Here is a 19,844-nt window from a genome sequence, read left to right on the forward strand (position 1 = left end):
GCCTGCAGCCGCTCACCTTCACGCCTCGGACTCGGAACTCGGCAAGGGCTCTGCTCATCTTGGTGGCGGCCGTGGGGTGGTCCTTGCCGTGGGCGATGACCTTGACCAGCAGGGAGTCATAGTGGGGGGAGATGACAGCGCCTTGGAAGGCAGAGGCGTTGTCCAGGCGGATGCCCATGCCCTCCCCGCTCCGGAACACCTGCGGGCAGAGGTGGCCCAGTCAGGCCCAGGTCTGAAGCTGGAGTCGAGATGCGGCACCCCCGTGGCCCCAGGCTGGACCAGCATGGGCCGGCAGGGCGCCAAGAGTCACGCACAGGTGACCCCCAACTCTGGTTTGAGGAGTTCTGCTTCATTTCTGCCAGCAAACCGAGGGGCACCCCACCGGCTCTAAGGGCCACAGTCACGGTTTCCTCCTCCCTGAGAGGAGCTGGCAGGGTGGGGAGCATGGGCCCCGCCAGCCCCAGGCTCGAGGCCCCACTCACAGGGCTGACGCGGAGCCAGCAGGACACGGATGGGCCAGACCTGCCACCCGCCTGCTTGACCAGCCCTCTTGCCTTTCAGATTCATTTGTTCACTCATTCAGTCCACAGCGCGTATGCCCACCTCACGCCAGGCACTGGGGACACAGCAGCTAAAACAGAGGCCCTGCTCGAGCAGGGCTCCCAGCCTGCGGGCCGAGGGGACAGACGAAGGAGGAAATACACAGACGAGTGACCAGGGCGGTGCAGGACGGAGCCAGGCAAGGCAGGCAGGCTGAGGGGGCCCTTAACATCCAGTGATAGGGAAGGCCTCGGGGTCCCCCGCCTCCCCTCCCTGTCAAGTGGGAGACGGAGGAGCAGTGAGCCGATGAGAAACGCTGGGACCAGACGCAAGGAGATGCACGTGAGCCCACAGGCCCAGACAGGGAAGCAGAGGGCAAGGGTCAGAGAGGCGGCTCAGGGGCACATTCGGGGGCTCCCAGGAGTCCCACAGTAGAGACTCAGGGTGGGGGAAGGGGCTTTGGGCGTGAATGCCCGGGGTGGGGGCCTCGTGAGCAGCACCAGCCAGGGAGACGGGGAGCGGGAGGGACAAGCCGGGGGCCTAGGGACACGCACTGCACCGCGTTTCCGCGTCTAAGGGACACAGCCTGTGCTCGATAAAAAGGAACTTAATAAAATATTTAAGCGTGAACACTCAGCTGTGAGCAGGAACTGTCAGCTAAAAATATTCTGTGGTAAACCAGGCTCGGAGGATCCAGGCCTCGGAGGTGGAGCTGGAGCGGGGCTGCCCCTGCCCGCCGAGGGCAGGCTCGATGGGGCGCCCGCTGGACAGCGCTCCGGCCTGGGAGCAGGCCCCAACCTGTGGACCTGGATCCTTCCAGAAACAGCCTTGGCGGCAGCTCTGCCTCAAGCTAAGCAGCTGATGCGACTCTCAGAACCAGATTGTTCCCCACCCCGCCCGGCCGCCCCAGTCTCTCCTCTCGGGCTCAGTGACTGAGAATCACCCTCCTGTCCCCCCGCTGGTCTGCTTCCCCAGAGGCCTGGGCCAGAGCAGGCAGCGGGAGGGCCGCAGAGTGCTGACTTGGGGCCAGAGGTATTCTTAGCCGGGGCGTGAGGCAGGGCCGGGGGCCCAGCCGGCCCGAGGGCTCCTGCCTGCAGCCAGCCCAGAGGCGGGGGCGGGGGGAGCCCCCCCAGGCCCCCTCTCAGCCCCTGGCCCCCCATGCCCCTGCTCAGTCTCTTCCCTGTACCCACCATCTCCCGGACTCCTGCATGCATCCCTGACGGGTCCCCTGGCCCAGGCCAGCCCCTCCGCTGAGACCTCCGGGTCCTCATCCCTCGTGCGCCCGGCTCCTCCACCAGGCTGAAGGCAGGACCGAAGCCAGCGGGACCGCTCAGTGGGCAGCGAAGCTTTGGGTCTTTGTGAGACGAGTCGAGGACCTGGGCTCTGTTTCCGGGGATCCCGCACTTCGCTTCACCCAGCAAACCTCCCTGTCCCAGCCGGTGGCCTTTCCGGCCTCCATGGCAGCCTCTCCCAGGAATGCTCTCCCCTTTAGTGCTGGACGGCACCTGGCTCCCACGTATTCTAAGTCAGCTTCCAGTCAGCTCCAGTGAGGCGCCCCCTTCACTGCTGGGCCCACAGGCTCCCTCGTGCCCCCCGGAGAAGCGCCTTCGCGCAGACCAAGCCAGGCAGCAGGCTCCGGCGGAGGCGGCCTACCTCGATGCGGCCGGTGTCGGGCTGGAAGCTGCGTGCGGGGTCCTCGGTGGTAACCCGGCACTGGATGGCGCAGCCGTTGATGCGGATGTTCTCCTGCCGGAGGCCCAGGTCAGGCAGGCTCCGGCCCTCGGCCACGTGGATCTGGGCGTGGACCAGGTCCACACTGCAGGTGGGGGGAGGGACGGGGAGGGGGGCAGCGTGAGGCCCCCGGCCCTGCCTGCTGGCCCTCACCAGCCTCCTCCTGACCACGCCCGGGCTGAGAGCCCTGCAGGGTCCGCCTGAGGAGGACGGTGGCTGGAGGAGCAGCTGAGATGTTAGCAGCGCCCTGGGCTTGCCCCCCAGCTCCTCCCCCCACTCTGCCCTGCACCCTCCCTGTCCCCCTGCCTCCCCCAGACCCTCCCGAGGTCAGACCCTCCCTCTCAGAGCGGTACTGCTACTCTGTATGTGGTGGGTGGGGTGGGGGTCGGTTTGCCAGAGAACAGGGCTGTAATGAATGAATGGGGCCACAGCTAATGGAGGCTCCACACTTGTGGGCACCGTTGTGGTCAGGTGCCACCCTCCTAGGACCTGCATTGCAGCTAGGCTTGTCCCCAAGACCCCCCACCCTGCCCCAGAGAAGATCTCAGAGTACAACCTCCACACGAGCCTGGTTTTCTAAGCACACCCTCCCTGATTGCCATGCTCCTAAGGACAGCAACAAATTCAAGTGGAACAGCTGTTAAAAAACTCCGGGTTTTAACTTTATTGTCACTGAGGCTGTGGTAAGGACAGCCGGGAAACGCTGCTGGCAGACCCTCCTCAGTGTTTGTACGTCAGCAGCAATGATGACCACTGTGCATCGCCACGCGTCCACGCCGTGGACTGTGGCTGCGCCCTTCCCAAGCTTTACCTCCACAGAAATGCTCTGAGAGCCGCCAACATCCCCATCAGAGGACGAGCCTGAGGGTCAGAGAGGCTGCAGCCCAACCAAGCTCTATGCGACTCGTGACCTGGGAGGAACCTGCGCCTGAGTCTGTGTCTCTCTGACACAGAAGAACCTCTGCTCGGGAGCAAGCAAAGAGCTCGACCCTTAGCAGGACCGGCTCAGGGCAGGCTCAAGATTGATGAAAAATTTCCAGCATCGTGAAGGGGAAAGTCTCACGGGGCCAGAGGGTGAGGCTGGAGCATGTGGTCAACTCAGCCTTGACCTGGAGACAGGGAGGACTCTGGGGGCTCTCACACATGCCAGGTGAGGGCAGGTGCCCCAGCAGCGTCCTCAGTCTCAGGTTGGGTCAGAGGTTGAAGAAGGAGCAGTCAGGAAAGTTCCATGGTGGGACGGACTGGCCCAAGGCCAGGGCATAACACTTTGACAGCTCAACATATGTATTTTGAAACGAAGAGAAGCCATATTGTTTATAAAATGGGCAGGTTTTTTGGGGAAATGTCTCTATGTAATGCTTGTGGGAGGACCAATCGGTACAGGTGATCTAGAAAGCTCTTTAGGTGGTGGTGGTGTTCAGTTGCTAAGTAGTGTCCACTAGCTGGTCACTCTCTGTGACCCCATGAACTGCAGCGTGCCAGGCTTCCCTCTCCTTCACTCTCTCTCTAGGTGAGATGTTGCTTATTTATCGCTCAGGTAATCCTACTAAAGACGCGTGTCCTCAGAACTCTTCAGAGAGGTGGGCAAAGATTTAGGCCCAAAGATGTTAAGTGACACACCCTTAAAAGCCACAAAAGTAAAAAAACCACCTGATTGTTTAAAAATAGAGGACCATGGAGATCAGTTGGAAACCTCCCAGAAGGTGGAACAGTGTGCAGCCACTTCCAAGAATTGAAAAAATAATGGGAACCCCTTAGACAAACATGACATTTGAAATGTAGAATAAAAGTCATATACAAAACATCTCAATTGTGTCAAACTACTTATACAGTTAAGTAAATAAAGATGGAAAGAAACCAAACGATTTAGCGTGGGCTTAGGAGATACAGCACAGGGCTTGAGAGGACCAGCTGTGCGACCTCAGGCCACTCTCTTAACCTCTCTGAGCCCCGGTTTTGTCATCTGCAAATTGGGGCTGACTGATGCCTTGGGGATGCGCAGCGCACAGAGCCGCCCGCTGGGAGCCTCCCAGCGTCCTGGTTCCGAGCAGCGGGGCCTGAGACCTGTTCGTTTGCTCCTTTGTACAAACTCTCACAATGGCATGTGATGCTTGTATAATACTTTTCATAAAAAACGAAGTACACGGGTCCCTAACTATTCTCCATCAGTGGACAGCGAGCTCCCCAGGAACCCCCGACGCGGGTTTTACACGAGATGTGGGAGACGTCCTTCCCATCCCCGTCCCCGCCGTGTGCAGCTGCGCCTGGCCCCAGAGGCCGCCCCGCCCTGCCCCGCGCCGCTGGCCGCGCCCGTGCTCACTCGGTGATCTCCTCGGTCACCGTGTGCTCCACCTGCAGGCGCGAGTTGACCTCGATGAAGTAGTGCTTGCCGTGCTTGTCCACCAGGAACTCCACGGTGCCCGCGTTCTCGTAGCCCACCTGCGGGGTGGCTTCGTTAAGCAGGGGTCTGTGGTGAGCGCCCAGTGGGGGCGCAGGTTCATCCACTGGGCTGCTTCCATAGTAAAACAGACTGGCCAACCCCACCCCACCCGACAGCAGGCAGAGGGCCAGCCCTGCCCCCGGGGGGTGAGCGCCCAGCCCCCGCAGCTGGGCCCGGCCTGGACGTCTCCCCAGGCCTCCCGGGAGCCTCTGAAGGCTGCGCCCAGCTTGTCCAGGTGAGACCTGAGCAGAGCTCCCACCGGCCCAGATGCTACCCTCGCCCCTAGCGGTTCCTCAGCTTTGGGACATGGGCCCCACCCGTGTGTACCCTGGCCTCTCCTGGATCCTCCTGACGCTTAGAGGGTCTTCAGAAAGCTCCCCTCAGCTTTACTCTGCCATCGCCTCTGGTTACTACCCAAAGAGACGCCATCTCAGAGGGACCTCATCAGAGGTCCTGTACCTCAAAACACACGCCTCATTCTAGCGTCACTTCCGGTCCCACCAAAACCACACCCTAGACTTCACTCCCTCAAATCTGTTCTAGAATGAGACACTTCATAAGCCAATAAATAAGACCAAACTCAAGGCAAGAAAACTCCTATGAAAGAAGCAAAACCTCAACTATAATCAGACCCTAATCAACGCCTCACGTTAGCCATGGCTGGAGCCTCACTGGCTCTCTGTTTGGGGAAGGTCCCAGCAGCGTCTGTAGCCTGGGGCCTGGGCTGCCTGGGAGCCTGAGGGGGCTCAGCCCTGAAGGGGAGAGGCCCAGGGGCCCACTGGGCGGAGGGGACAGTGGACCTGAAAATACGCCCCCTCAGGGCTCTGGGAGGCCGAGGCCGGGGCAGGGTGCCTGGCCTCTGAGTGGGGCTGGGGTCAGGGGCACCAGAAGAAGAGAGAGCGGGGCCCCTGCTCCAGCCTGGCCGGCCCACGGGCGCTCATTCCGCAGCCCCCAGAGTGCAGACAGGAGGCGGCGGCCCTGAGGCGTGAACAGGGTGCAGTAGACGGGATGCCGGCCAGTTAGGCATGAGTGAGAAAGAAACGCCTGAACTGAGGAAGAAACGCCTGAACACCGTTCCTTAATCCTGACGGAAGCCCCTGCTGCCCCCCGGAAGCTTGGTCTGTGCTGAGGAGCGCTGAGGCAAGGCCAGCGGCTCTCTCTCTCCCTCCTCCTCACGGCCCTTCCAGTCTCCAGGCCTGGCCTCTGGGCCCAGTGCCTCCGCGACGGCACAGCGCAGATCCCAAGGGCCTGGCATCGGCCCCCTGCCTCCTGTCCTTCCGGAGTCGGTCACCCTGGGCCTCCCTGTCCTGCAGCAGCTGGCCACCCTGGGCCCCCCGTGACCGCCAGGTGTGAGGCTGTGTCCGCGGGAGCTCAAAGCAAGCCGGGAGCAGGCTCCTTGTCTCCACTTGGGGAGGAGGCCACTGCGCCGTGGCTCTCAGCTCTGTCCCCTGCCCCTCACCTGCTTTGCAAGCTTGACAGAGTCGCTAGTGAGCCGGGTGCGCAGCTGGGGGTCCAAGTGGGCAGCCGGGGCGATCTCCACCACTTTCTGGTGCCGCCGCTGGATGGAGCAGTCCCGCTCATAGAGGTGAAGGATGTTTCCGTACTGGTCCCCTGGGATGCGGGTAAGCCGGGCTCAGCCCCCAGGGGATCTGGACACCCCTGAATCCCCAGACGAGCACCATGGCTGTTCAGCACTGCTCCCAGGGGTGGCTCAGCAGCGGCTCCAAACAGCACACCAGGCCTCAGGTCTGACCAGCCTGGCACCCGCAGCCCACCTTCCTGGGGAAGGTTCCACAGAGGAAGAGCTCCTGTAGCTTTCCCAAAGCCCAGGAAGACCAGGGGCCCCCACTGCCTCATGCTGCTGCCCCCGGAACGCCCAACTCACCCAGGATCTGCACCTCGATGTGGCGTGGCTTCTCGATGAACTTCTCCACGAACAGCGCCCCATTCCCGAAGGCGGCCAGAGCCTCCGAGTAGGCTCGGGTGTAGTTCTCCTCCAGCTCCTGGGAGGGCAGGCGGGGGCCCAGGAGACGGTGGGGCCTGAGCTCTGTCTTTCCCCCAGCACCCCTCTCCCTGGTCCCTCTGCAGGTGGCCGCCCAGCCTCAGCTTCCGCTCACCTCGTAGCTGTGCACGACCCTCATGCCGCGGCCCCCGCCCCCGTAGGCGGCCTTGAAGATGATGGGGAAGCCGTAGGTGTTGGAGAACTCGTGGGCCTCGTGCAGGGAAGTGATGGGGGCATCCGTGCCGGGCACCACGGGCACTCCTGTTGGCAGACAGGCAGGTCAGGCCACAGCCCGCCAACCCCACCCAGACGGCCCCTCGCGGGAGCTAGGCAGCCCCCACCCTCACCTGCAGCGATGGCGATGGCCCGGGCCTCCACCTTGTCGCCCATCTTGCGGACCACCTCGGGGCTTGGCCCAATGAACCGGACCCCAGCATCCTGGCAGGCCTGGGCAAAGTCGGCCCGCTCCGACAGGAACCCGTAGCCTGGGTGCACAGCGTCCACGTTGTTTTCCTGGTGGGCGGGCGGGGGTGGTCAGAAGGGATGAGCACCCCTCAAAGCCCTTCACACAGCTCCCCAGCCCTGTGGCCCTCCTACCTGCCTCACCTCACTCGCTCCATTCACTCACTCATTTACCCATTCACTCATTCATTCCTCAGTCACTCATTCATTCAGTCACTCATTTGCTCATTCATTTGCTTAGTCACCCATGCACACAGTCAGTCATTCATTCACTCAGTCACTCATTCAGGTAGTCACTCACTCATTCATTCACTCATTCATTCACCTTTTCACAGGGACTTTCGGCCAGGGAGCATTGGAGATGGGAGGGAGAGCGGGGCAGGCACAGGACCCAGTCCCAGCTCTCAAGAGTTCCCCATCCCCACCTAGCCCCTCACCTTGGCGACCTTAATGATGTCTGGAATGTGCAGATAGGCCTGCACCGGGGCGAGACCCCGGCCGATGAGGTAGGCTTCGTCAGCTTTCTGTCGGTGCATTTGGCCCGTGTCCTGCTCCGAGTAGACAGCCACCGTGCGGATGCCCAGCTCCGTGCAGGCCCGGAACACGCGGATGGCGATCTCGCCTGGGGGGTGGGGACAGGGTAACAGGACAAGAAGTTAGATCCTGGAGTCCCAAGAGACGCAGAAACAGGGGCAGGAAGCTAGGGCAGGCCCCACCGGGCTCACCTCTGTTGGCCACCATGACCTTCTTGATGGGCTTGTACTCCAGGCGCCGGACATTGGGCGAGGCAGCGGTGGCGGTGGAGGTCCGGCGGATAGCCAGGAGCCTCAGGCTCCCTCGGACAGTCCGAAACTTCAGCATCTAGGAAGGGAGGTCACAGCCTGCTTAGAGCAGCCCCACGGCAGCCAGCACCACCGCTGCCTCAGTTCCTGGCCAGGCCCGGCATTCCCTGAAGGCTGACTGGCTATAGCGAAGGGAAGAGAGTCATCCCCAACCGGCATCCCAAACTCACCCTCATACTCTCATACTCTGAATTCTAAAGCACCACATTTCAAACTTTTACAACAATTTCAGAGGCCAGCAAGCGGCCCTGCGTGACCGCGGTGTGTAAGGCCAGTGTCAGTCCAGGCTGCCCCGGGCTTTAGAACCTCCGGCCCCACACTGACCCCTTCGGCCTCCCTCAGGGTTCTGTCTGGCTGGGCAGGGAGGGTGACAATGGAGCTCCCCAGGAGAGAAGCTGCAACAATGTGCCCTCCGGAAGTGCAGCCTCTACTCAGAAAAAATGCAGATTTCTTCAAACTGCAGGAACTGTCCTTTCTACAAGGGCTACTCAGTAAATTAGTCATGAAAGCCAGCTGAGGGCCAGTGAAACCTGCCAGTCACAAAAAGACAAATACTGCGTGATTCCACTTAGATGAGGTTCCCAGAGTCACCACATTCACAGAGGCAGACAGCGGGAGGGTGGGGGCCAGGGGCGGGCGGTGGGGGAGTTAAGTGTTTAAAGGGGACAGAGTTTCCGTGCCGCAGGACAGCTAAGCCCAAGCGCCACACCCGCTGAGCCCGCGCTCTGCCGCTCCTGAAGTCCACGCGCTCTAGAGCCCGCGCCGGCAACAAGAGAAGCCACCTCAATGAGAAGCCCGCGCACCGCACGCAGAGCCCCCCTCTCACCTCAACGGGAAAGGGCCCACGCGCAGCGAAGAAGACCTAGCGCAGCCACAGATTAATTCATTCATTCATTAAAAAATAATAAAGGGGACAGAGTTTCCATTCTGTGAGATTTAGAAGTTCTGGAAATGGCCAGAGGTGACGGTTGCACAAAGATGTGAGTGGATGTAACGCCACTGGCCTAACTATACACTTAAAATCAGTTACAAGAGCAAATTACGTCACACACATTTTTTCAGAATGAAAAGAATTTTTAAAAAGCCAACAGGGCAATCTCCCTCCCAGAATGCAAAACATCTTCGGAGATTGACCATCCCCCTCATTTCACAAATGACGAAAACCAAGGCCCGGAAAAGCTTTAAATGATGTGGTCAGAGTCACACAGCTTTTATAGCAGAGCCCAAACTGGCATTTGGTCCTTTTCGCCTGCTCCAGGGCCTCCACCCAGCTAAGCCTGTCATCTATTTCTTCACAAAGTTTAAATGCCTGACTCATCCATTTTAAGTAAGAAACATTATAGGCAACGCTGGTAGCTCAGGTAGTAAAGACTCCACCTGTAATGCAATGCAGGAGACATAAGAGATGTGGGTTTGATGCCTGGGTTGGGAAGACCTCTGGAGAAAGAAATGGCAACCCACTCAGTATTCTTGCCAGGAGAACTCCCATGGACAGAGGAGTCTGGCGGGCTACAGTCCACAGGGTCACAAAAGAGTCGGACACAACCGAGCGACTAAATCACCACCAAGGAACATAAAAATCTATTCAATAAATCAGATACTGCTAAAACCTCACAGTGTCATATCGTGGCCAACAAGACGGAGAAGGGGAAATAAAGACCAAGTAGAAAGAAAAGAGGAGAAAAGAAATAAGGAGATAAATAGAAGAAAGAGAAAAAGAGGGAAGCCCTTCAACCAAGGGGAGAGAAGGCAGCCCTTCAAGCATCAACCGCGCCACGCACAGCACCAGGCCAGGGCAGGAACGTCTCAGCTCTCACAGGAGGCCGACCCCGGGAAGGAGAAAAGAAAAGGGCAAAACCAGACAGAAATAGGTCCTTTCAGATCATGATTAGTGCCTCATGGGCAAGAAAACAGGTAATTTTTTGGCGAATTACTGGCAGGAACCTGAACGGGGGAAGCAGCAGCCACGTCCAGATCTGAGCTGCAGGGCACGCACCCCAGGAGAGTAACAGCCACGGCCAAGGACTCGAGGGCCGCCTCTTCAACCTGTCTGTGGGTCCGAGGGAAATAAGCCAAGGTCTAGCTGACACCAGTGGAGGAGATCACAGCAGGAGCCCCCAGGACCTGCTCACAGTCAGTGCCAAAGTACCAGCTGGGCCTCGGACATGTGACTTCCACACCTTCCTGAAAACCACTGAGCTTCCAACGGTCTCCTGTCAGCTCCCCCTCACAGGTCTACCAGCAGCACCGGCTGCACCAGCTTCCGGCTTCAGCCACCCACCCAGCTGGAGGGGAGTGCTTTCCCGGCAGAGCAGCCTGGAGCAGGCAGGCCCTGGTGGTCAATGGCGCACACCCCAGGGGGCCAGTGTGGGGATGGATCTTGCCCCCATCCTGGGCACCAGATGCCTGCTCTGCTCAGGGCTGCAGGCGGGAATCTGTGGGACGACGCAGAGTAGAAAGAGCCCAAATGGCCATGAGGGTCAAGTGAAGAAAGGCAAAGTGTTCTCCAGGACAGGTGTGAACAGCAGATACAAGTGGCTAATGAACTGTTGACAGTCCCACCTCACCAGAAATCACCACGTTCAAAGGGGAACAGGGGGTGTTGCTTGTGCCTATGAAACTAGCAACAGAGTTGTGATCAATCAGATTTAGTGCTGCTAAGGCCTCTGGGCCTTATTTTCTTGGGCTTCAAGAAATCACTGTGGACAGTGACTGCAGCCATGAAATTAAAAGATGCCTGCTTCTTGGAAGGAAAGCTATGACAAACCTAGAAAGTGTATTAAAAACAGAGACATTACTTTGCCAACAAAGGTCCGTCTAGTCAAAACTATGGTTTTTCCAATAGTCATGTACGGATGTGAGAGTTGGGCCATAAAGAAGGCTGAGTGCCGAAGAATCGATGCTTTCAAACTGTGGTGTGAAGAAGACTCTTGGAGTCCCTTGGACTGCAAGGAGATCAAACCACTCAATCCTAAAGGAAATCAACCCTGAATATTCATTGGAAGGACTGATGTCAAAGTTGAAGCTTCAATACTTTGGCCACCTGATTCGAAGAGCTGACTCACTGGAAAAGACCCTGATGCTGGGAAAGACTGAAGGCAGGAAGAGAAGGGGATGACAGGATGAGATGGTTAGATAGCATCACTGACTCAATGGACATGAATCTGAGCAAACTCTGGGAGATAGTGGAGGACAGAGGAGTCTGGTGTGCTGCCGTCCACGGGGTAGCAAAGAGTCGGACACAACTTAGCGGCTGAACAACAACAAGCCCACTGGGAAGCAGGCCCACAGGCAAGGTCTAGAGATCAGGGCAGCTCTCTGAAAGCAGTTCACAAAACCTATCAAGAGCCTTTAAAATATTTATGCCCCTTGGTCAGGCCATCACCAATCTAGGAACCCAACCCCAAAATATTCTAAAATGGGAACCAAGATGGATGCAGAAAGATGTTCAGATCAGCATTATTTACAATAGCAAATGACTAGAAGCCACTTAAAGAGCCAATATTAGGGCATCAATACAAACGAACATTATATAACCATGGAAAATGGTGGCAGAGTTTTGATGACATGGGAAATGCTTATAATATGATGCTTTTAAAAAAAGATAAATAATATGATCTCATGAAGTTTTATTTAGAGCAAGAAAAATAACTAGCAAGAACTCAGCATTCACTTACTCCTATGTTCTAGAATTGGCAAGGTGTTTCTTTTCTTCCTTATTCCTTCTCTTTCTCTACATGTTCTATGCAACGGTTTTTCCAGTAGTCATGTAAGGATGCAAGCTGCTGCTGCTAAGTCGCTTCAGTCATGTCCGACTCTGTGCGACCCCATAGACGGCAGCCCACCAGGCTGCCCCGTCCCTGGGATTCTCCAGGCAAGAACACTGGAGTGGGTTGCCATGTCCTTCTCCAATGCATGAAAGTGAAAAGTGAAAGTGAAGTCGCTAAGTCATGTCTGACTCTTCGCGGCCCCCATGGACTGCAGCCTTCCAGGCTCCTCCGTCCATGGGATTTTCCAGGCAAGAGTACTGGAGTGGGGTGCCATTGTCTTCTCCGAAGGATGCAAGAGTTGGACCATAAAGAAGGCTGAGTGCTAAAGAATCAATGCTTTCGAACTGTGGTGTTGGAGAAGACTCTTGAGAGTCCTTTGGACTGTAAGGAGATCAAACCAGTCAGTCCTAAAGGAAATCAGTCCTGAACACTCATTGAAAGGACTGATGCTGAAGCTAAAGCTCAAATACTTTGGTCACCTGATGCGAAGAGCCGACTCACTGGAAAAGACCCTGATACTGGGAAAGACTGAAAGCAGGAGGAGAAGGGGACGGCAGAGGATGAGATGGTTGGATGGAATCACTGATTCAATGGACATGAGTTTGAGCAAGCTCCAGGAGATAGTGGACAGGGAAGCCTGGCGTGCTGTAGTCCATGGGGTCGCAAAGACTTGGACGCGACTTAACAACTGAACCAAACTGATACGTTCTGTATTTTCTCCAGTGGGGATTATTATTTATAATCAGAAAAGAAAATAAAGAAATATATAGAGGAAACAGAAGACCTTTACAGAAAAAAGCCAAGAGGAGTTCCTGAAGCGTCCTTCTCAGTGAGGTGACTGGCCTTGGCTTCCATCCTGTGAAACAACCCCTTCTAGGGGGGCCGGCCTCCCAGAGGGCTCATCCCACCGCCCACTGCATCTTCCTCACCGGTTGGCCAGGGAAGCCCGCTACAGGTCTTCCCCCCCGTCTGCAGGTGGGCAGCCTCACAGCGGGTTCCACTGGCACGGAGACTCTCCACCCCCAGGGACGAGTCATCCTGGGCAGGGAGGCCTGCTCTTTTCTTCCACGAGGATTCGTTTATCCCTTCAGATTCTCAGGCACTTACGCATGTCTTATGAGTAAATAGGTCATATTCTCTCCCCACCCCTACCACACACACTTCCTGATCCCTTTTCCAATGAAAAGAGAGATCCCTGGAGGCTCTGGTCAGAGGGTGGGGGTGCGGAGGGAGGACCAAGAGCCTCCCCAGCTCAGTCAGGAAACAAGAACCATCCAGCCCAAGACTCTCATACTCTTTACATTTGACCCTCACAAGTGCTTTAGACAGCAAGGATTTCCTTGGCATCCTGCTTTACAAATCAAGAACCTGGGTTCTGGGCACTGGAGGTGGGGGACCTCTGAACACCCTGGAGCTCCGTGTCCCGTGCAGAGGGAAGCAAGCACAGGCCTGGACTTGACCTGGGGTTCGGGGGCAGGCAGGCAGATGTTCGCAGAAGGGGAAAGGTCACTATCGTTCGCTGAAGTCAGAGTGGTGGTTGAGAGTGGGCAGGGGGCAGCCACGTCCACCAGCGGCAGCCCAGTGTGAACCCGGAGTCAGCGGGCTGGGCCTGCCCCGCGCCACCTGACCTTGGGAGACCCAGGCACCCCAATTCGTCCTCTGTGAAAGAGGGCAACACCACCCCCAACCTGGGCAGGTCGACCTGGGCTCACTGACAGGGGCTGCCATCACCGTCTCCCCCCGGTCCTTCCTCCCAGACGAGCGTGGGGTGCGTGAAGGAAGGCCCTCTGTTGCCCACCCTGCAGGGTGCTCATTCCCGTCCAGACCAGCAAGGCAGCGCCGGCCCAGGGGGTCTCGCTGGACAAGGGTGCGCACGCGGACAGCAGACGGAAGACCGCCAGCTGACAAGGGGGCCCGGGACACTCACCCCTCACCAGCCAAGACCCGGTGCTGCTTCTGCTCTGCCTGAGGCGGTCACTGGCCCAGAATACAAAGTTCTCCCGCCCAGGCTGCCAGAGGCTGGGGCAGCTGCCAAGGCTGAAACTGGGGGAAGGGGCGCCCGGAGCAGGGGTGTCAGATGCCTGGGAGCACAGGGGAGGCAGGGAGGCTGGGTCACGCAGGTAGCAGGAACTATGCAGCCTGGGGCCCGGCTCCTCTATCCCCAGGGACCCGGACAGACCAAGGAGGAGGCATCCCGAGGCCAGCAGTGGGGGTCAGTCTGCAGGTGGAGCGGGTCTGGGCGGCTGGCCGGACGGGGCTCTCGTGGACGACAGAGGGCATGGGTCACAGGTCCCTAACAGAGGGCATGGGTCACAGCCCCTCGCAGCCTGGACGCAGCCCCGCAGCTCGGTTCCTGGCTCAGCCACACGTGACCCCACCCCCCATCGGCAAAGCCAGGCCTGGGTCTTGAGGACACAATGGTGACTAAAACCACCTCTGCGTTCCCAGGACATCTCAGAACTTGGTCAACCCAGCACCCAGCCTTCTCCTGAGTCAAATCCCCCTCGCCTCCCAGACCTGAGGCCCAGGAGGTCCGGCTGCCCGGCGCCTCCAAAGGCCTTTCCTGAACCAGCTACAGCTGGGAGAAAACCTCAGGACAGACTGGGCCGCCCCAGAGGCCTCCCTTCCGGGAAGTGGGGCCCTCGTGGGTCGAGTGTGTGATCGTTCACTCGGGGTGTGCTGAGTCTGGGGGTGTGGGTTGGGCTGATGGGAGGAGCCGGGTGGGCAGGGCTCCGGGTGGCAAGGCAGGAAGCCAGGCACCTGCTGAGACTCAACACCTGGCGAGACCCGCGTGGAAACAGAGGGCCTACGGGGGGAACAGTGGAGAAGGCCTCAGGGCACCGACTTCCTTCCCCTAGTTCTAGAGGCAGGAGCTGCCTCTGGTGTTCAGAGGGGCTCTCCCAGCCTGAGATCAGGCTCTGGCACCCTGGAGGGACCTGGTACCAGGCTCTCCTCACAGCGCCACTTTCTCAGCGCTGGCCTCCCCTCGAGCACTGCTCTGAGAGCATCCTCATCACCTCACCGCAGGGTAGGGACCCGGTGGCGGCCCCCGTCACAGGAGGGCAGTGTGGGCAGGGCCAGGCGCTCACCGCAGGGCCACACGGCACCTTGCTTTGGGGTTTTGGTTGCGGGATAGGAACCCAAAAGCCCTCAAGGTCGTTGACAGTTTAGTGGAGAATTGTCCTTAAAAAACTCCGAGTGGGGAGGGAGGTGGGAGGGGGGTTCAGGATTGGGACACGTGTACACCAGTGGCGGATTCATGTTGATGTATGGCAAAACCAATACAATATTGTACAGTAATTAGCCTCCAATTAAAATTAAAAAAAAAAAAACAAACTCCGAGGCCCCCGTTAACCAAACTTGACACCTTGGGAAGCCCTGGTGTTCCATTGCATCAGTGGACCCTCCCCAGGCTGCTGCAGATGGGACTCCCTCACGGGCTGGGTCTCTTAGCAGGGAGAGGACCCTCAGAGGCGGCCAGGGACCCGCCAGCCTCAGGTCACCTGCCTCAGGAATACCATGTGGCCTCAGTTAGCGCTGCGGATACACGTGAGTGAAAAACCTCCCTTTCTGATCTCAGAGGTGGGAGAGTGACAAGCAAGAGAAGGCCACGGCCACGGCCCCAAGATCCCTTACCTGGCTGCCGTTCCAGAGAGCCGACAGGCCCAGAGCGGCCCGTCTGCTATTTTTGCAAATGCCAGCTGACAGATCCCTTTCCTTGGCCCCGGGTTTGTAAGTTAGAGACAGGGAGTGAGGCGGCTTTGACTCTCACTTGGGACGGGTAAACAACGCCTCGCCAGCGAGAGCGAGCGGGGAGCTGGGAACACCTGTCTCTCCCCTGCTGCCTCTCAGCATGACTCCCCAGACAGTCGGCTTCGCTTCCAGCTCAGTCCCTCCCCGGCACTGAGTGGATCAGCTCAGTGTTCTCCTTCCAGAACAGAACAACGGCGACAATCCATCCGACGGTCCGGTCAGGAGCATGCCGACAACAACCTGCGGCTTGAGGCGGGGGAGGTCTCGACCTTGTGGGCCGGCCTGCTGACCTGCCCTGCGCTGACCTGCCCCTGCGGCTTCTACAGCCTCCACGCTGGCCAAGCTCCAGCTCTATCTGTGCCAGGCGCGCGGGGAGCAGCGCAGCTGGAAGGGTCTCTGCTCTTCCCAGGCCCTGGGATCTGCACGTACTCACTCAGGTCGTCCTCACAGCTTTAACAGAAGGAACCAGACATCGTGAGGTCAAGTCACGCTCCAGGTCACCCAGCAAGGCCAGTTCTGACCCCGATCTGTACACCTCCCTCCAGAGCAAGAGTGCTGACTCTTTAGGGCAGGGGTCCCTAACCTCCGGGACCAGATGCCTGATGATCTGAGGTAAAGTGGACTTAATAGAAATAAGGTGCACGATAAATGTCACGCGCTTGAATCATCCTGAAACCAGCCCCCAACACCCCGTCCATGGAAAAACTGTCTTCCGTGAAACCGGTCCCTGGGGCCGAAAACACTGGGGACCGCTGCGTCAGGGCAGAGGGAGTCCTCACCTCACTAAGGGAGGAAGTCGGGGCTTTCATCAGAAGCACAGCCTGCAGGCACTTGAAAACCAAAAGCCAAAAGCCCACTCCTGATGAAAACGTGTCACTGCCTCAACTTGGGCAGGAATCCCAGTGGTCTCAGCACTTCCCACCAGACAGCAGGCTAACGGCGCTGGCAACCGTGTGTCCCCGCTGAGCTACGGCAGCTTCAATTTGTCCAATAAATCATCAAGATGTCTCTAGAAGTCCCACTACGTCGTGACCTAAACTACATCTCCCAGGCTGCCTCTCGCAACCAGGAGCAGTGCAAAATTCCGCTGTTGAGCCATCACCGCCCAAATGGTGGTCCAGACAATACGGCCGCGGGGCTAGGGCAGCCACGCTGGGGTCAGGGTCAGCAGCCACCTGAATGACCGCTGTGGCCAAGCGGCGGGCCCAGGAGTGCTCCTCAGAGGGGTTGTATTACTTCCGCCCTAAATACCCGTTCTTCACACAGCATCTCCTGCAGACGCAGTGGGCAACTGTGGGCGGCAGACAGAGGAAAGGAGAGCCACAGTCCTGCTCCGGGGGTGACTAGCTGGTGTGTCAGCTTTGGAAGCCCACAGCCTGCACTGCCCATCCCCAGGCCACAAGTCCTTCGGCATATCCACCTCAGACGGGGGCTGGAGCCGCCAGACGGGAGGTGGGGAGGGGGCAGAGGGGAGAGTGGGTCAGAAACAGACCCCGGAATCTCCAAATTAACTAAGGAGGCGCCTTCCCATACAGTGACTTCCTACCCACTGCCCCCTACACCGGCACCCCCACCGGGCTCTGTCCCTGGCCCCCAGAGGCCCCCAGTGGCTGGCTGCCAGCAAAAAAGCAGGTCAGAACCGGAAAAAGAGAGTTCTTGGCAGAGGGCTCCACGCTGTGGCAGAAGCGAGCCGCTGACGGACGGGGCCCGCTCTCGGGGAGCCTTCGTTCCAAGCAGCTCCGTGCTGTCCTAACCGTGTCCGATGGAGGCCCCGGGCTGGCGGCCAGCGGGACAGATGCAAGGGGAAGACCGCCTGAGCTGCCAGGCTGCAGCAGCTGACATCAAAGCACCAGCGAGAGGACAGACCGAGGCTGCGATTTCGGAGTAGGGGCAGTTGAAGGGAGGATACGAGACACAGGGAAAGTGACAGAAGAAGAAGAAAGGGGCGTGGGGATACCAAAGGCGGGAGCAGACGCGGAGCGGAAACACACAGGGCCCGGGGCAGCACGGCCCGGCCCCTACCCCGAGAGGCAGTTCCAAGCTGCCCCGCCACCGTGTCTCTGTATCGCCCTGGTCAATCTTTGAGTCAGGGGGCAGGCAGAGGGGAGAGGGAGGTACAGTGACAACTGAAACCACGGGCCCTGTCTGGGCCAAAGGGACCTGTGGACGGGGAAGCAGGGAGGTTCAGGGAAAGAGGTTGTGAGGATCCTGGCAGGCAGGCGAGGGTGAGGAGAGGGCTTGTGGGCACAGCAGTGGCTGCCCCGTCCCAGCCTCGTATGTGGGCAGGGAGACCAGGTGGTGCTAGTGGTAAAGAACCCGCCTGCCAATGAAGGAGACCTAAGAGACGCGGGTTCAACCCCTGGGTCAGGAAGATCCCTCAGAGGAGGGCATGGCCACCCGCCCCAGTATTCTTGCCTGGAGAATCCCAGGGACAGAGGAGCCTGGTGGGCAACAGTCCATGCGGTCACAAAGTCAGACACAGCTGAAGAGACTTAGCACGCACACGTGCAGACCTGCAGGGAAAACACTGCCCCCTGGTGCAAAAGGAGCGCTACTGCCGACCTGCACAGGCGCCTGGACGCCGGCTGGCTCACAGAGGGAAGGCAGTAGCCTGAAATTCTCCACATGCTTCAAGACCACACAGAAAGGCCTTCCTGCACACCCCCACCTCCCCAAACTGCTCAAATACCCTTCTTCAGGGGGCCATTCGTCTTGAGCAAAGCTCTGTCACTCTCCCTGCCACAATCCACTGTCCTCTGGTTTGTGTGCGTTCTCAGCGAGGCTGTGTCTGGGAACTTGATGCTCCAGCAACTCACTGACCGTCTCACCAGATGCTGTGAGGGCTTCCTGGACGGGACTCTCTGTCTGTTTCGCCCCTCACTGTCTCCCTAGCACCATGTCCAGTGCCCGACACCAAAATGAGCTGTCTGGGAAATGAATGAGTGAATGAATGAATGAGTACTCCAGGCCACACGAACTTGCAGAGTAATGTGAGCGCCTAGACGAAGATAAATAAGGCATGGCCCCTCCTGGGAGCAGCACACGCAAGCCACTGGGACTGTCCCTGACACAGAGATAAGAGCCCAAAGTGTTGACAAGGAAGGTCAAAGGGACAAGGTCAGCAAACAAAATAGCTCCCAGATGGACAGTGGAAACCAGGACAGTGTTTCAGGGCCGAGTGGGGTGACAGGCACTAAAGCCTAGATTCTAAACATGGCTGGACAATGCTCTGCAAGGAGACACCTAAGCACATCAGGCGTACAGGTGGTCCGGAAAACTCCCCAACACCTCCATGGCACACTCACCCCAGCTGGAGAGTCACAGAGGATCTTGTCCCCCCTCGCTCACCCAGGTCACCCCAATTTCAAGGTGGAGGAAAGTGGACACCAGCGTTTGGGCTGAATTTTTGTTCCCCCCGAAATATGTGAGAGTGCCAAGCCCAGGGCTTCAGAAGGTGACTCGCTGGAAACGTAATCCGCAACAATGAGGTCGTTAGGGTGGGCCTCACCCAGTCTGCTTGGTGTCCTTATAAAAGAGGAAACGTGAACACCGAGAGACACAGGCGAGGATGTGGAGACTCAGCGAGAAGACAGCCTCATGCCTGGAGAGAACGCCAAGGGCTGCTGGAAACACCGGAAGCTGGAAGAGATAAGGAAAGATCCTCCCCTAGAACTGTCAGAGGGAGCGTGGTGCTGCAGACACCCTGACTTTGGACTTCCGGTCTCCAGACTGAGACCACACATCTCTGCTGGCGGAAGCCATCCCAGGTTTGGTACTTTGCTAAGGCAGCCCAGGGAAACAAACAGACCTGTGTTGCCCACAAAAGACTGGAACCTGTAGAGACCCTAAACTAGGGACTGGGGAGCACGCTGTGTTAAAAATGCCCCCTTGGGCTTCCCAGGAGGTCCAGCGGTGAGGACTCTGGGCTTCCACCGCAGCGGGAATGGGTTCCACCCCTGTCGGGGAATTAAGGTCCCACAAGCTGAGAGGTACACAGCCAAAAAATAAAAAACAACCCTTCTCTCACCTGCTCAGCTTCAAGCAGGTCACAGCAGGGGCCTTCAGAGCGTGGAGCTATTTAGGACTGTGATCAGCACCCCCTCTGGGACAGGGAAGGCCGAGTGGGTGGCAGCAAAAACGAGTCTGTGCTGAACAGTGCCGATGCCAACATACAGCTGCATTGAGAGTGGGCAGACTTGGCAGGAAGACCTCCTGAAGAAAGACACCAAGGGGATAAACCAAAGGATAAGGAAGGAGGCAGGTCAGGCATGGGGACATCAGGAGCAAAGGCAAAGGAGCAAACA

General features: G+C 58.3%; 1 protein-coding gene across 8 annotated transcripts in view; it reads right to left on the reverse strand.

The window, feature by feature from the left end:
- The window catches only part of PC (pyruvate carboxylase), a 103,223-nt gene that overhangs the window by 13,684 nt on the left and 69,695 nt on the right, over nucleotides 1-19,844 (reverse strand). For 4 of the 8 annotated variants that reach the window (XM_044943749.1, XM_006072683.4, XM_044943745.1 and 1 more), the window contains 9 exons: nucleotides 7,901-8,036; nucleotides 7,613-7,797; nucleotides 7,061-7,226; nucleotides 6,829-6,974; nucleotides 6,597-6,714; nucleotides 6,171-6,322; nucleotides 4,592-4,710; nucleotides 2,194-2,356; nucleotides 17-199 (listed from right to left, as the gene is read on the reverse strand). In XM_044943749.1, coding sequence (XP_044799684.1) covers nucleotides 17-199; nucleotides 2,194-2,356; nucleotides 4,592-4,710; nucleotides 6,171-6,322; nucleotides 6,597-6,714; nucleotides 6,829-6,974; nucleotides 7,061-7,226; nucleotides 7,613-7,797; nucleotides 7,901-8,036 — 1,368 coding nt within the window. Of the gene's footprint in view, nucleotides 1-16; nucleotides 200-2,193; nucleotides 2,357-4,591; nucleotides 4,711-6,170; nucleotides 6,323-6,596; nucleotides 6,715-6,828; nucleotides 6,975-7,060; nucleotides 7,227-7,612; nucleotides 7,798-7,900; nucleotides 8,037-19,048; nucleotides 19,180-19,567; nucleotides 19,753-19,844 lie in introns of all 8 variants that reach the window. The other 4 variants (XM_044943746.1, XM_044943748.1, XM_044943747.1 and 1 more) reach the window with 3 other exon arrangements.

This window comes from Bubalus bubalis, chromosome 5 (genome assembly GCF_019923935.1).
Source record: "Bubalus bubalis isolate 160015118507 breed Murrah chromosome 5, NDDB_SH_1, whole genome shotgun sequence".
Lineage (NCBI taxonomy): Eukaryota > Metazoa > Chordata > Mammalia > Artiodactyla > Bovidae > Bubalus > Bubalus bubalis.